Source organism: Ambystoma mexicanum, chromosome 3p (genome assembly GCF_040938575.1).
Source record: "Ambystoma mexicanum isolate Mex_15411 chromosome 3p, UKY_AmexF1_1, whole genome shotgun sequence".
Lineage (NCBI taxonomy): Eukaryota > Metazoa > Chordata > Amphibia > Caudata > Ambystomatidae > Ambystoma > Ambystoma mexicanum.
Window position 1 is genome coordinate 1256717021 of NC_090925.1, and position 15792 is coordinate 1256732812.

The 15792-nt window shown below is 48.1% G+C and overlaps 1 protein-coding gene across 2 annotated transcripts in view; it reads right to left on the minus strand.

The window, feature by feature from the left end:
* Window positions 1-3915, minus strand: part of LOC138581423 (cytochrome P450 2D17-like) — a 669998-nt gene extending 666083 nt beyond the window's left edge. The window contains exon 1 of one of the 2 annotated variants that reach the window (XM_069652740.1): window positions 3402-3915. In XM_069652740.1, the coding sequence (XP_069508841.1) occupies window positions 3402-3854 (453 nt within the window). In that variant the 5' untranslated portion in view covers window positions 3855-3915. The remainder of the gene's footprint in view (window positions 1-3401) is intronic. The other variant, XM_069652739.1, reaches the window with a different exon arrangement.
* Between the last annotated feature and the right edge of the window lie 11877 nt (window positions 3916-15792).

Below are 15792 nucleotides of genomic sequence, written 5' to 3' on the forward strand. Positions count from 1 at the left end.
TCCGGTCCTGCTGGATTTGTTGCCAGCCTTCGACATGGTGGATCATTCCATTATGGTCGCCAGGTTGGGGAACGTCGCTAACTTTTCAAGTGCAGCATCTCAATGGGTCTCCACGTTTCTAAGCAATCGGGACTGCAGAGTTTGCTGCGAGGAGGCAGAGGCATTGCCTATGACCCTGAAATATGGCATCCCTCAGGGGTCATTCTCACCTTGCCTTCACAACATCTTTACGGTACCCTTCTTTGCTCTTCTAGAGCAAAGTGGGGTAGCGTTCACAAATTATGCTGATAACACTATGTGTCATCCCCATTACGGGCATACATGATGTTGATGAATTGCAGCTGAATAAAGTATACTTTTTTATTGAAAGCGGGATGGTACAAAATGCCCTGGCTCTGAATAGAGATAAGACACAGCCATTGGTCGTCAGCACTCCCAATATGATTAGGAAATTGCGTCCAGAGTACGAGAGCTTCTTAATTGAGGATACAAGAATAATGGCCCAAAAGAAGGTGAAGATGTTGGGCATCTTTCTGGACCAACATTTAAATATGAAGGCTCATGTTGGTAGCCTTGTGCCCTCCTCTGCTTATTATATTAAGCTTTTGGCCCACCTACGTCCTTTTATTACTCGGGCAAATGCTGAGACCATTGCAAGGGCCATTGTGGGTGCCAAAACTGATTATTCGAGTAGTTTACTGTACGGTATCAGTAAAGCTGAGAGCAATCGGCTTCAGGTAATACAGAATAGTGCAGTGCATGTGGTTGTGGGAATTGCCTGGAGAGACCACGTTTCTGAGGCTAGATGTGGTCTGCACTGGCTGCCAGTGGAGTCGAGGTTTCTGTTTCGGCCTTTTGGTAATTGTACAGAAATGTCTGCTAGGCAAAATGCTGTTTATCTTCCGGATTTACTAAAAGAACAAAAAGTTATACGAGAACCCTTAGATCCAGCAATACGGACCTGTTGGCCCTTCCTAGATGTAGGACTATCAAAGCCACAAAGGGAGCATTTCTGAATGCAGCCCCATTCCGCCGGAATTTAGGAGCATGAAATCCACTGAAGTCTTCAAAAAGAAACTTAAAACTCTCCTATTTGTTTAATCTCATGGTCAGATCTTCACAGTGATCTATGGTATCTATGATTTTGATTTGTCATTGGTCTGTTTTTGTTGTCGTACCCTTAAACCTCCGGGTCCATGGTGTGCGCGATTTAAGTTCTTGAAGTAAAGACGGAACCTCGGTAACATCCAATTCTGAAGGCTATGCACCAGTTGTAGTACATGCCCTGGAAAGAGAGTGCATATATAACAGCACTATGTTTAGTCAGAGGCCATGCTTTGGGAACTCTGGGAAAGACCTAAGAGCGAGGCACATGGCATGCCTCAGCCACCATTCGCACATGGCATGGAATCAGTCAATGTTCGGCTGATGCGGTTCATAAGGGCTTCACAGGCATGGGATGCAAAGGTCCTGGCCAGTGGCTATGGTAAGGACAGTTGTATAGCAGAGGAAATAAACATAATATTGACCTATATCCGATCATACTTTTTAAACTATTAAATAGGATAATGTACTCAAAAGTATGACCATCGCAATCTCCATTGATCAGTACTTGCAGACATGCCCTGTGGGTTACTGCAAATTGGAATACTATGTCTGGGGCATGGTTTCAGGCCATGCTTATTGTCATGCGGCATGAACATAATGGTATCTTGGATGATGTCAGCGGGGATTAAATGCTATTGGTGATATTTTCTAGGACATCTTGAGCAATGCATGGTTTGGAGGTTATGGTTGTGTTTTTGCGGTTTGTATTGTACCCGTCAGCTGAAGTGTTTATCAACCTGCCAGATCAAATAGTTGGTATTCAGGAACAGAAGCTGAAGACGGAACTATCAGCTAAACCTAAACCGGAATTATCTACAAACATCCATCATTTATTATCTTTTAAGCATTTACTATGTTGTGCTCTCCTTCATGCGTGTCATTAAAAAGGGCATTCGATTTTCTACAACTAAACAAATAAATAAAGGTGGCCAGAAATACCACTGAGGCTAAATCCCCTTCCAGCCACAGATGGGATTTCTTCATGTAAAGTTCAATGATTGAAAGGCACTGGTGACCAAGTTCCCTACCAGTGGCGGCCCCACCTTTCACTGCCAAAAGATCAACGAGCGAATGGGCATGTAGTATAAATGCCCCTCCCATTACCAGACCCACCCACATCCCCTGAAGAGAGCCGTCCGCGGGCAGTGGTGGTAAGTCCCTGTAGACACGTTGCACATTCGTGATTCGGAGGGTGTACGGTAACTGTTCCTGCTTTTCATCATGGGCGCCGCCGTATGCACGATTCATTTTACGCACGTTCCTCCTTACCCCCCATGTTTCTTACCTTTCTTTGGCCCGGGTCCTCTCAAAACACAGACCAACAAAAGCTACAAAAACTCTCCTCCGGGTCCCATTATTCAGGCAAACATGGCGCAGGCAATTGCAGTCCAAGAGCTCCCCCTTTCACTTGGTTGAATTTCCCCAGGGCCTCATGCTCTCTGCCCACTAGTGCTTGCCCCCTGGCTGAAGGGTGGGGTCCACTAGTGGTATTACAGCAGAAAATAAAGCAGTACATGGGCTACTTTAAAAGTTCAATTGAAAACATTATATTAAAAACAATTTGCATTGGAATTGTTTTGAAAATGCTATCCAATTCTGTGTACATGTTGGCTATTTGCGTGTCTGGGGTTATCTTAGAGTAGAGCAAAAATATGTTTTGTGTCCACTTAGCTTGAGAATTCCCTTCTGCAGGGGGTTGTTTTCTTCATTAACGGACAGATTCACCCCTCAGCGTAGGCGCTCCCGCCCAGCTCTGCGGCCCCTTTATTCTTTTTCTGAATGTTCTAGAAGATGCAGCATTTGGTAGCAGGAGACCGTGCCCGGTTCCTCATTTTACCGAGATGTACACATTATAAAAGGTATCATAAACTTGACCCTTCTGCTTAGGTGCAGGCTCTCTTATGTAAAAAAGCAAAATGTGTACTCAAAACTTTTGGGAATAATGAAGATGCAAAGACACAAGAGCCTAGTGTAGCCCTCATATCACTGCGCTTAAACAAACACTGCACGATTATAAGTAAGCAGCGCGCCTTTGCTTCTTGGGCTATCCGTTCTTTATGGACCCCCTCCAACCCTTCGTCCCACTTAAGGGATTGAACCAGCCCATTATCAGAGTTCTATCTTATCCCATTACCCAGTGGAACCCAAACAAAGGCTCTTCACCTCAGTTCACCTCCAGCGGGCTTCAAGCTGTGGCCTTCCATCAAGCACCGCCTATTACGTGCCCAGGTGCGAGAACTCCCCAGGGAGTGAAAGGAAGGAGAGCAATGCACAACCAGAAAGCGCCAACATACCTGAGTGAAGGACTTGGGGAGGTTATCAAAATCCACCTGCAGCAGGTTGCCCACAAAGGGCCTGGACGGGGGTCCTGGGAGGGCGGCGCTCCAGCTCTTCCTACGCTTCAGGAAGCGCAGGCAGAGGAGGAAGGTGGCGAGGAACAGGCCGAGCAGGGGGAGGCTGCTACAGCAGGAGGCCAGCAGCGCCCCGGGAGCAGACAGCAGCGCCATGCTCAATGAACTCAGCAGCCCAAATCTGTCTCTTGCTGCGGCTTCCAGGCTCTGAGCTCCTGCCCTCGCGCAGCAGGTCTCATATATTTCATAACACAGGCGTCTCCACCTCAAATGCCCTTTGTGGACCTTGTTACTCCGCCTGCTCACTGTTGCAATGCTCCTGCTGCACGCCCTTCCGCGTGCCTTTCCCTTTTCACCCTGCCTTTCACCTGATACTGAGTAGTCATGCCAGAGCATACATGCTTTCTGTGCGGGCTTTAACCATCATGGGCTGCTACCACCACCGCACCACCCTGCGCTCAGAATTGCATGCTCCAGAAGTAAGAGAAAATGAATGTGGGTGGAGGTCATGGACGCAACTCAGATGAAAAACTGGAAATGCAGTCTGCAAAAGAAAACAGCATTCCTTTTGTAAAAACAAGCTCGGCCTTGTATGTTCTTAGGTTTCCGCAGTGAATGACTTCACGTGTAAACTAGTAGCCTGTAGGGATGATTTCTAAGCTGTCTTTGGATACGCGCCAGCCCCGTCTTCATCTTCCTATTTAACACCTACGTGACCTACCTCAATTTCTTTTTAAACTCCTGTGACAGTGTGACAGCTCTGTGGGTTAGTGCGCCTGTTGCAGTGATCCGAGAGTAAGCTGCTGGCCGCAGGTTCAAATACCACCAGATTCCAATAACTAGTGCTTAACTGGATGCCGGATAACAACGTTTTGACTGCAGTTCAATTGCTCTTGTAGGTCAATTATTTCCGATTGGAACATGCAGTGAGATAAACAATGCACTGTTGCCCCTCATGCCTGGCACGGCTTGCCAGTTGTATGGCTAAGATCATTAACCACATCCATATTCCAACCGTAAATCCAAGACTCTTCCTGCTGACAACATGCTTCCACATTATGGCCCTCACTCTGAAGGCACCGGACACAAAAACACAACTGAAATACAACAAACACGTTTGCATGAAGTTTTGCCACCTCGCCTATGCAGGACCGATCCTGCAGACACAAACCGGCACTCTGAATCGCTCTTAATTTGCGTCCCCTTGCAGGGCGCCACTTAGTGAGAATGTGCGAGCAACTTAGCAGGGAAAAGACAACATAGGGGGTAATTCATAGAATTCAGCGCACAAGTGGCGCATGCGGCTCGCGCACAGTGTGCGCGTGCGACACTCTGCACCAGCCGCGTGCGCCAAAATCCATTTCCGCGCACAGCGTATTCATGGATTTCAACATCCATTACCAGCCATGGCGCAGAGTGGCGCAGCGACCCTGCAGCAGCGCCAGTTACGCCCCAACCCCTCCCCATGCGCCATGTACAGCGCACAAATCCCGTACATGGCGCACAGGCCCCCAACCACGAAAATGCCTGTAAAACTCCCCAGGCACCCCTCCGAATACACGTACCCCGCTGCGCGGGAAGTTTCACACGCGATTGGCCCTGTGCGAGCAGTGTACGTGAATTTCGGGGGTGCGCGGGAAGTTTCACACGCGATCGGCCCTGTGCGAGCGGGGTACGTGTATTACTGGGGTGCGCGGCAAGTTTCACACAAAATTGGGCCTGTGCGAGCGGGGTACGTGTATTTCGGGGGTGCATGGGAAGTTTCACACGCAATCGGCCCTGTGCGAGCGGGGTACGTGTATTTCGGGGGTGCGCGGGAAGTTTCACACGCGATCGGCCCTGTGCGAGCGGGGTACATGTATTACTGGGGTGAACAAGGAAGTTTCACACGCGATCGGCCCTGTGCGAGCGGGGTACGTGTATTACTGGGGTGTGTGGGAAGTTTCACACGTGATCCGCCCTGTGCGAGCAGGGTACGTGTATTACTGGGGTGCGCGGGAAGTTTCACACGCGATCGGCCCTGTGCGAGCAGGGTATGTCTATTTTCAGGGTACGCAGGAAGTATAACACACAATTTCGCTGTCAGAGCGGGTACGTGTATCCAGTGGGGTGCGCAGGGAGGCCCACACGTGAATTGGCAGTGTGGGTCCTCACAGGTGTGCCCTCTACCCCCTCCACGGCCCTTGCAGGCAACCCACACCACAAGGGACTACCCTGCAACCCTGGTCATGTCCCGCACTGCGTCCTCCTAGATACTCAACCGTCCTTCCTTGTTGGCGCGTGATGTTCCCAAGAGGGCATCATAATTCCCCAGGACATGCTCCACCAGGACATCAACTTCCTTCTCACTGAAGCTGGTGGCCCTCTGCCTCTCTGACTGGGGGTCTCAGATGGTGTTTGCCCCGACATGGCGACCCCCGAGGCAGGCGTGGGTGGGCAACTGGGTCCTGGGGCTGGGCTGTGGAGCGATGTTATCCCAGTTGGGAGTATTCTGTTCCAGCAGGGGTGGACACAGCAACTGGACCCCTGCAGAGGGCTGACGTGCAGGCACCAAATAGCAGGGCACGTGGACAGCAGGCAGACAGCAGCAGATGGCTGGTGGGAACGTGCTCGGAGCTCTTGGGGGCAAGAAAATGGCCTTTTGGGCAGCAGCGTATTCTTCCGTGTGTATTCGCGTGGCCAGCTTGATACGGAGTGATTTGGCACGTGAAAAAATAGCACGTCAGCGTGTAATCCGAGGAAAGGCCCTTAGCGCGTAAGTGACGTTACGCGCGCAGACGTTGCCCACAACACATGTGCATAGTGAATCAGCACGAGAGAAAACTGCACGTCACTGTGCTATTGGAGGAAAGGGCCTTAATGCGTAAGCGCGTAAGTGACATTTCACGTGTGGGCTGTCTTAAAAGGTACGAGTATCACGCTATTTCCTTGTACGTGCTTTTTGTGGAGAGCAAGCGGGTGTATCTTGTACTTCTTGTCGGTTCACACGTGATTACTTCATAACGTTTCCAGTTCGTACTCCCTGTTTCCTCAGACTGCGTTCTTTTCTTCTTTTGGCGGGAGTGTTGCTTACGCGCACACGTGCGTCTTTTTCATGTTCTTTTTCAAGGCAGACGTATTTCCCAACTGTGCCCCCGTGTGTCGCGTACCCCTTCAGTGGTCATTGTAGGCTGCGTGTAACACGCTTACGCTTATTTTTGTGTTTCTGGGTGCCACAGCGTAGTGCGGGTTTATTTTTCCACGCACGTGGTCTACCAGGGGTTGCGTGCACGTGTGCTTTTGTTTTTGGGGTGCCTGTGCGTTTGCGTGACCCGTCATCTTCCTCAGGGGTCACATACAGCCTTGCCAGAGCACTAGGGTACGAATTCCATCTAGTATCCTAGCCCTTTCACCCCAATTGCCCAGGACAATTGTTTACTGCAACTCCCATACGCACAACAACATCAGTGCCATGGTTGGTAGGCGACCAAGCAGTAAGGGAGGCAAAGGTGGCCGACCTCCAAAAGGTGGGCGTGGTGGGCGCGGTAGGGGACATGGCCATGATTTGCAGGGTGCTCCTAAATCCCTGTGTGTGGAGGAGCAATCAGGGACACCCATGCCCCCCCCCATGGTTGTGGGAAACGTAGCTGACACCATCCCAGCTCAGCCCTTGTTGGACCGGCCCATTTTGGCACCTGAACCGGCACAGGATGACTCCCAGGCCGACTTCCAGGTCAGCAAGTCTAAGCCATGTGTGGCGATGCAAGTTGCTGTCACCAGGCCACATGGATCTGGGGCAGCAATGTCATCTGCTGCCCCAAGTAGGCAGGGTGGGGAGGCTGCAGGGGCAGCTGCAGCTCTATCCACCCAAGCTCTGAGTCTCCCAGCCGGGACAGTGTCAGTCCAGGTCCATCAAACCTACGTTGGCCCTGCAAACATCACTCTGCAGCCAATGCCTGCACCAAGACCTATAGTCATTGTGCCTTCGCACACTTCTAGTACCCAGTCCACCTGCGCTTCTGCCCCTACTGACCAGAGCGACGTAAGCCAATCAGGATCCGCACCATCTTTGAAAAAGAAGAAGAAGGGTGCTCTGGCACTACAGGCTGAGACCCCAGACACGGCTACACACTCCGGCACGTCAAGGAAGCCTAGCTTTAATGATGCCGAACTTGATGCACTTGTGGCCTATGTGTCGGCACATAGCCGCAAAATGGTGGTCACTGCAGGGTGCAAGACCACACCTGGTCAACGTAGGGCACAATGGCAGACCATTGCGGACCACATTAGTGCCCTTGGATTTGTGAGGCGCACAGCTGATTATTGCTACAAGCGGTGGAATGACCTGAAACGCAGAGCAAAGAACAGGCTGGCCTCAAATCATGCCTCTACTCTGGTGCCTGGCGGTGGGTCTCCACCAGAGGACAACCAACTCACTGAACATGAGTCTGTTGCTGGAACCTTTGTCACAGAGGAACAGATACAAGGCGTGGGAGACCTACCAGATTACCACGCATTGTCTGGTGTGTGCCCATGCATGTGTGTGTAATCCATGTGTATGTTGTTTGGGTGACGGGTTCTGATTGAGTGCCAGCTGAGGGTGTGTCCTCCAGAGTGGTATGGGTCACCCATGTGCTTTCCCCAAAACATTCAGCGGCCTTGGATTTGGGTATGACAGTATCCCTTCTGCCCACAGTAGCCAATTGGCGCCACATTACTGCAGTTGCCCTTGAACTGTCATCTTGCAACAACATTTTTCTGAATTGTTCAGTGTTCATTCAGGCTGATTGTTTCAATTCTCCCATTTTTGCAACACATTTTTAGCCCTAATGCCACATATGTGACATGCTTCTGTCATTTATTACACCCCACATTGGCCCACATTTGTTAACTTGTTATGTGAATAATTAGACCATTCAGGCTGATTGAGTATTGGCCTGCTCACATTAACTTTTGGGGCCTGTTTGAATGTGGAACATGATAGTTGTTTCCTGTCATGTTGAAGTGACCAACCATTGATGTGTACATCTGCCTGTAATCACTGTATTATTGTACACTGGATGTGTTGCAGTGTGTGGCACATGCATATTTTGTCACACTATTTAGCATTTTTCATCTCATCATGTCCATTTCACATGGGTGGGTGACAGTACTCATTCACTGACATATGGCTGTACTTGTCAAATGTACCATGGTTAGGATACATGGCATCTGTGTGCTGGCATGTGTCATGTATGTTTATTGGACATGCCACTCACAGGCTAATGTGTGATGCCAGTGCTACCGAGCATGCAGCAAATGTGTTGCTTTTCCCTCTTGGTGTCCTCAGTGTCTGCTTTTTGCCTCCCCTTCCAACTCATTGACAGTGCATGCATGCCAGGGTTATTGTCATGTGGGACATGTGTAAATCATGTACTTGATCTCTGGCTTGTAAGGCCTATGTGTGTGCTATGGTGCTCATGCCTGTTTCCATTTGTTGTCTTTCATGTTTTTGCAGGTGATGACGCACTTGATGCTGTAGAGGTGGAGGAGATGGTGCAGACCCAGGAGGAATCTCAGGCACGACCGGGCACCAGTGGAGGATGTGGTGTGGTGGTGGGTGAAAACCCAATCTTATTGCAGACCATACTGTCCAGGGGTGTCTCTGGTTGCAGCTCCCCAGACCGCTATGATTCAGGTGCTGAATCGGATGATGAGACTAATGTGCTGTCGCAGGTGAGTGTTTCTGGCAGGGATTCTGTTCTATCCAACCCACCTGCACCATGGGTAGAACCCTCTATGGGGATGTCAGTGTTGGTAACTCCACCTTTGGCGGTTATGGATGCAGGGTCACACTCCACAACATCTGATCCTGTTCCTGGGCCAGCAGATCAGAGGGGGAATGCAGTCCTGCAGCCTCAGGCAGTGCCGGCACCGCAAGGTGCAGATTGCCTTGCCCCAAACAGGTGTGGTGCCCGCCGACACGGTGGCCGTGCGCCACCAGGCAATACTGTATGGGAAAACTCCATTTACGGTATTGCAGCACAACAGGGAGCATCAGTTAAAATGATGGCTCAGGCAATGGAGAGGGTGGCCACTTCCCTTCTCCCCCCTGAAAGGCAAATGGAGCAACAACAGCAGGCAACAGACTCCATTTGCCAATCACACAGGGAAGACATGTTGGCGTCCAACAGGGACCGACGGGCGGCACTGGAGACTCTGCGGGAAGCCATTTCTGTGGAGTCACAGGGCCACAGGGAAGCCCTGAGGTTAGAACTCCAGTTCCTCAGGCAGACTCTAAGTGAACTTGAGGCTTCTGGAAATTTAAGGTCAGAACAGCAGCTGGAGCAGCTCACACGTTCGCTCTCAGCTGAGCTGCAGGCAACTCGGGAGGAGATCCGGGCATCATGCGAGGCCATGCGTGCAGAAATGCAGGCAACGCGTGAGGTGCTGCATGGTGATCTCTGCACTATCATCCTCCAGAATCAGACCTTCAACACCCAAATGCTTGCTGCCATGGAGGACCATACCAGGGCTTTGTGTGGGCTGCCTCCCATAGCACCACCACCTCCTGATGCAGAAGCAGAGGGTGAAGAGAGAGACAGCAGCAGTTCTCCCACAATAGCGTAGCCGTGTAGGCCATGAGCCCATGGAGGTATTTTTTTCGCAAAATCCACGCAGGTGGGTGTTGTTGTGCACCCTGTCCTCGAACCTCCTGGGTGGCCTCCCCCCCTGGTCCCCACATGGCCATTTTTGATTTTTTTTTTTTGACTGTGTGTTGCCTTGTGTGGCTCCCGTGGGCATCCACTGTGTATTCCAGCTGGGCACATGCAGGCTTGTCCTGTGTTTGTGTTAGATGCTTGGGTTCCTGACACACACACCCCTCCTGCTTCCCTTTCCATGGGCTTGCAACGGGTGTGACCAAGTGACAGTGACTTACACAGTGACATTGGGCTCCCATGAGCTGTGTGGGCAGTCTGTAGTCAAAACTGTGTGTACATCCCTAGTGGGGATTGTTGTTGTATTGAACACTGCATGGTGTATTGATATGTGCTTGTGCATTAATGTCTTCCTCCTTATTCACAGGTACCTTCTTCATGTTTTCACAAGGCTGTCTCATTTGCGGATGCAGTTCATGTTGTATGCAGTACACTGACACATTTGCCTGACGTCAACACTCTGTAGTTGGAAGGGGTGTATGTGCTTGCTTATTCAGGTTGTAAAACTTGCACTACTTTCATTTGGTACTGTCATATTTTGGCAATGTTTCATCCTGTGTTGCTGTATTGTGTTGCTGGTAAGTATTTGGTCATGTGTGCTGTTTGTTATTGATTACTGAGAGCATATTGTCTGTGGCCTGTTTCCATTTGGGACAGTGCATTTTGTGACACTTGTGCCATGTGTTGTGCATTCCTTTGTTTGCTTTCACATTGCATGACATGCCATGGTGTGATGGGTAGCGGAGATGGGGAGGGGTTTGGTGACATGGTGCTGTTTTCATGTTATATTTTGCAAGGGGGTAGTCATTCATGCAGCATAAATGTGTGTCTTTTTGTGACACAGCATTGATTGTCTTTGGGTAGGTAGGGATGCACACAATGTAACACTTCCAGGTGACCAATCTCAGGCTGGTATGGTTGTGACAGTTGACTGTCCCTTATGTCATCATCATTGATTGTCAGCAGGTATGTACCATGGTTGTGTGCACTCCACAGGGGTGTGATTTTAGGTGAAGTTATTAGCCACCAGCTGCGTACGGGCTGCCTCACCACGTGCCCTTTCCCCTCCCATGCGCAGCGGCAGTGCATGTGGTTGTGGATGTGGAGGCACCACCATGTCCACCGGCAGGCCCTGGCGGGTTACAACGTTGTGCAGGACACATGCTGCCGCTATGATCTGGCACACTACACACTGGGGGCGCGTATAGCAGCGTCCCACCAGAGCGGTCAAGGGAGCGAAAGCGTGACTTGAGCACTCTGAATGTGTGCTCCACCATGCCCCGGGTTGCAATATGGGCTGTGTTGTATCTTACCTCGGGTGGTGTGGTGGGGTTCCGAATTGGCGTCATCATGTGGGTGCTCAGAGGGTAGGCACTGTCCCCTGGGGAGGTGATGATGGGTATCATTAGTGAGGTTGTGACATTACTCAGTATCTGACATGCATGCATGTGCAGAGGCATTTATACTCACCAAGCAGCCATGTATCGCCATGCCGCCCAGCTTCTAGGTCCCGGTTTAGGGTTGACATTCTGTAAATGAAACTGTCATGGGTGGACCCTGGATAGTTGGCATATACTGAGGTGATGATTCCCTTGGCATCACATACTACCTGCACGTTGATGGAATGCCAGTGCTTGCGGTTTCTATAGATGTGCTCAGCTGCCCTGGGAGGACGTAGAGCCACATGGGTGCAATCAATGGCACCTAACACTTTGGGTAAGTGTGCCAACCCATAAAAATCCTGGATGGCAGCGTGCCTTTCTGCAGGTGTTCTGGGCAGGTACATGTGCCTGCGGACTGATGGGCGTGCAGTCATGATGGCCAACACCTGGTGTAGGCAGCGTGACTGCGTGGCCTGTGACACCCCCCCACTATGGCACTTGTCTGCTAAAATGAACCAGTGGCCAAGAAGTGCAGTACATTGAGCACCTTTTCCAAGGGGCTCAGTGCTTGGGAGCACAGGGTGGGTGATGTGAGGTCATCCTCCCACTCACTCACCAGGTCGAGTATAATATGAGGTGGAAACCTGTACCTCCCATACACCTGACTATCCTCCTCCTCCTGCGGTGTCCCACGACCACTGCTGCGAGGAACGGTATATTCATCGTAGTGTCTGAGCTTGTTTGTTTGCGCGCACTTTAATGCTGCGTGGGTCCGCGAACGCCTGCTTCCTACTGGCGTACGTATTTCCGGATTAGCGCGTCTTTTTTGGTGCACGCGTTTCCCCTGTTCGATTCCATGAATAAGTGTTGTAGGCGTGCATGTGAGCGTTCCGCGCATTTGCCTCCTGTACTTCCCCGTAACGCCCACATTTTCACGCGATGTTCCCCATTCCGCGTGTTACACCCCGTGTTCCGCCTACTTTTGTTGTGTGCGCAGCGCTATGTGCGCTTTTGCTGTGCACGTAGCGCACGCCGTTTGATGAGGTGTGCGCACGCGTGCGCCACACAGGATTTTAGCACACATCCCAGCATTTACACGCCCACGGACTTCCATGAATCGATGTGCGTGGCTTTTGCACACTTGCACTGTGATTTTCGCACTTGCGCTGCGATTCGCACGCTTTCGCAGAGATTTTTGGCGCACATTAATTCCATAAATCGGCCGGTTACCGCGTGTGACGTTTGACTTTGAATATAATGCTCTTTCAGGGTTGTAAACTGCAAACATGCGCTTGTACCATAATGAACCTTTCCTCTCTGTAACCTGACAATTGTCCTTTTGAACTGTAACAGCGCCACAATGCCCTCGGGCTGATTGCGTGCTTTAAAAATCCGAATAAATAAATAAATAAATAATATTGATATAGGGGCGAATAGAGAAATAAACTGGTTTGCTGCCGAATAGACAAGACAGCGTTAATACGAGGAGCCTGGCGATACAGCTCCCCAAAAACAAGGTAAAAAATCCGCCCAGCCAGCCAGATGTTTATTTGCAATATTTATAGACTATACGGGGCAGGAAATTGGATAAAACACTTAAGACTGATGTGGTCTGTATTTTAAAATCCACGAAATAAATACATCAGGACACTAAACATAGCAAGATCAAATGGTATATGTGACAACGGGCGAATGTAATATATAACTGTGCAATGTGCTCTGGAAATATGATACGGCGGAGTAAGCAATTATGACCCCATGGTTCTTTCTTCGGTTATACATAGGGCAAGATAATTGAGGTACAAGTAACGAATAGAAATGAACAAAGAAAATTAAAGAAGTGGAAGTGAATTGACTCACACACTTTGGAGGTTGAAACTTGGCTGAGTAGGATAGGAAGCTGAGAGCAGTGATGTGTTGTAAAGATTGAGAATTGCACTTGTTACGTAATTAACCGAGTAAGAATGTGGTTATTTAGAAACCATAGAAACGGGATAAAATAATCCCCTTTCTTCTTTTTGTATTGTAGACCCAAAGGTAGAATTGCAAGTGGGACATGGAAGCCAGTAACAAAGCTACATAGGAATTGACATAGTGACGTCCTAAAGAAAGGATACAAAATAAAAGGCTTCTCTTAATCAAGCTATGATCAAATGTATTTGCACTGAGCCTTAAAAGAGTGGAAACAAACAATAGTGTACCCCTGAAGAAATTCCAGGATAATTGTCCTTAAATAGTGAGAGTGTAGAAATGAAACATGTTCAGTTGTGAATGCAGATATGGAGTGACTGTGGACAATGAGAGTAATATGTGACTGAAGAGTTTTAATCAACTTAATGAAATGGTGTAATGATAGTAGATTTGAGAGCTATCATGTGTTGAACACTATTTGCGTTGTTTTCCACAACATATGGACAATGTTTGTGCTGAAATAGTATTTTCTTAAAATGATTTTGTATTTAACATTGATGAATACAAATATTTTTGTATGTAGTTTAACAGTGTAAGACAGTTTAATGACAAACATCTACACTGAGCCAGAGGCAGTAAGAGGCTGAGGTTTTCCGGCCATGCCTTTTGGGTCCACAATACTTAACCTACGGAATACTAGTGTGCTTATGTAAAAAAACGGATCACCAGGCTAGAAGAAAATTTAGAAAGATTTGAAGGTAAAATAAGACGCAGGAAACAACTTAAATTGAAACGAGACAGGCTAGATTATGAGCAAGTGCACATCTATACTTTTGCAAAACGTTTTGATGTGCCCATTAAAGCTAGGCTCAATAATCCAGCAACAACTCCGAAACCAAATACTGCACCTTCAGAAGATCCGAGCAGTTCAGAAGTGGAGAAATCCGATCCAGGTGTCAGAACATTGCATAAGAATTTTTTAGAAGAGTTCAAGTTGCTCCATTTGGACAACAAAATGGACAAGAGGACAAGGGAAATTTACAGCACGTGTAAGAGGAACAGAAGGAATTGCAGGAAAGACTAATCGTGACAAGGATTCCAATCAAGATGAAGACAGCACAACCAGCAGAGTAACACGATTTGGGAGAGGTCAGAGGGGGAGGGCACGTGTAAGGAAGACTTACAATTAAAAATGTTCAACATATCATCAAGACCTCTAGACCTAATTGAAGAATCTGTGTTAAAATTAGGACTTTCATTGTGCACTACGTTTGCCTTTGACCTTACATCAAGAAGGTCAGACATTTAAATGTATACAAAAATTAAAATTGACCAAATTCTATTCAACCAAGGTTGATGAAGGCAGGCATCTGCATCCTCAAGAAGTATCTCCTCTCTCTGTTGCAGATTTAACTGATTTCACTTGCTTAACAACTTTGCAAGATGATCCAGCAAATTTTACCCCAGAAGATACTACTCTGTTACATAGATATGTATACACACGGACATGAGCTTTCACTCCAATTTAAGCCCAAATCCATCTTTTGTCTGAACATTTCAAATTGAAGAGTTTGAAGAATTGGTTCTCAAAGACTGTAATAAACTTTCTTCTTCCATTGCATCAACATCAAGAAATTGCTCCTATCTGCAGAATAAGGCATTGAATAATTTGCGAGTAGATGATACAATTGTAATTTGACCTGCAAAAACAAGATAACGTGTTTGACTAAATTCGTGATGTGTGTCATCATATGCAGATATGGCTTGAGATATATTGGGTCACGTTTTGGGCTCACTTAAACAAAAAATATTGCAGCACTATAGAGCAATAAAGAATGCCGATTTGAGCTACCCTTTAACACAACACTTTATGAACAAATATAATGGTAATGTCTTACACATGAAATTGTCGGATTAAGCTCATATTCCAGAGCATGATAGAAAACAGAACAGAGAATTAAAATTGCGGCAATTGGCTAACATGCAAGTTCAATACTCTGAGACCATTTGGGCTCAATGTTGACTCAGAGGTGCACGCTTTCTTAAACTAAATACTTCAAAAATGTATGATATTGTACACGAAGGGTAAATCCTGTATAGAATTTGGTTCTACAATTGTGAAGGTGAAGCTTTTATCTACATAGTACTGCATAAAGAGTTCCTATTGTGATGATGTTTGCCCATTTCCACACAGACCAGAAATTTAGATAGTTGATGATGGACTCTATGGAATCTGCTAGTTTTTCTGTGTGAGTATTTAGCTGCTATAAAACAAATCTAAACAATTATTAGCATGGCATGGTATGTTAAGGTTAGACATGGACACCTGAGTGCCTTATACTATGCCATTATCTGCAGTTGCCT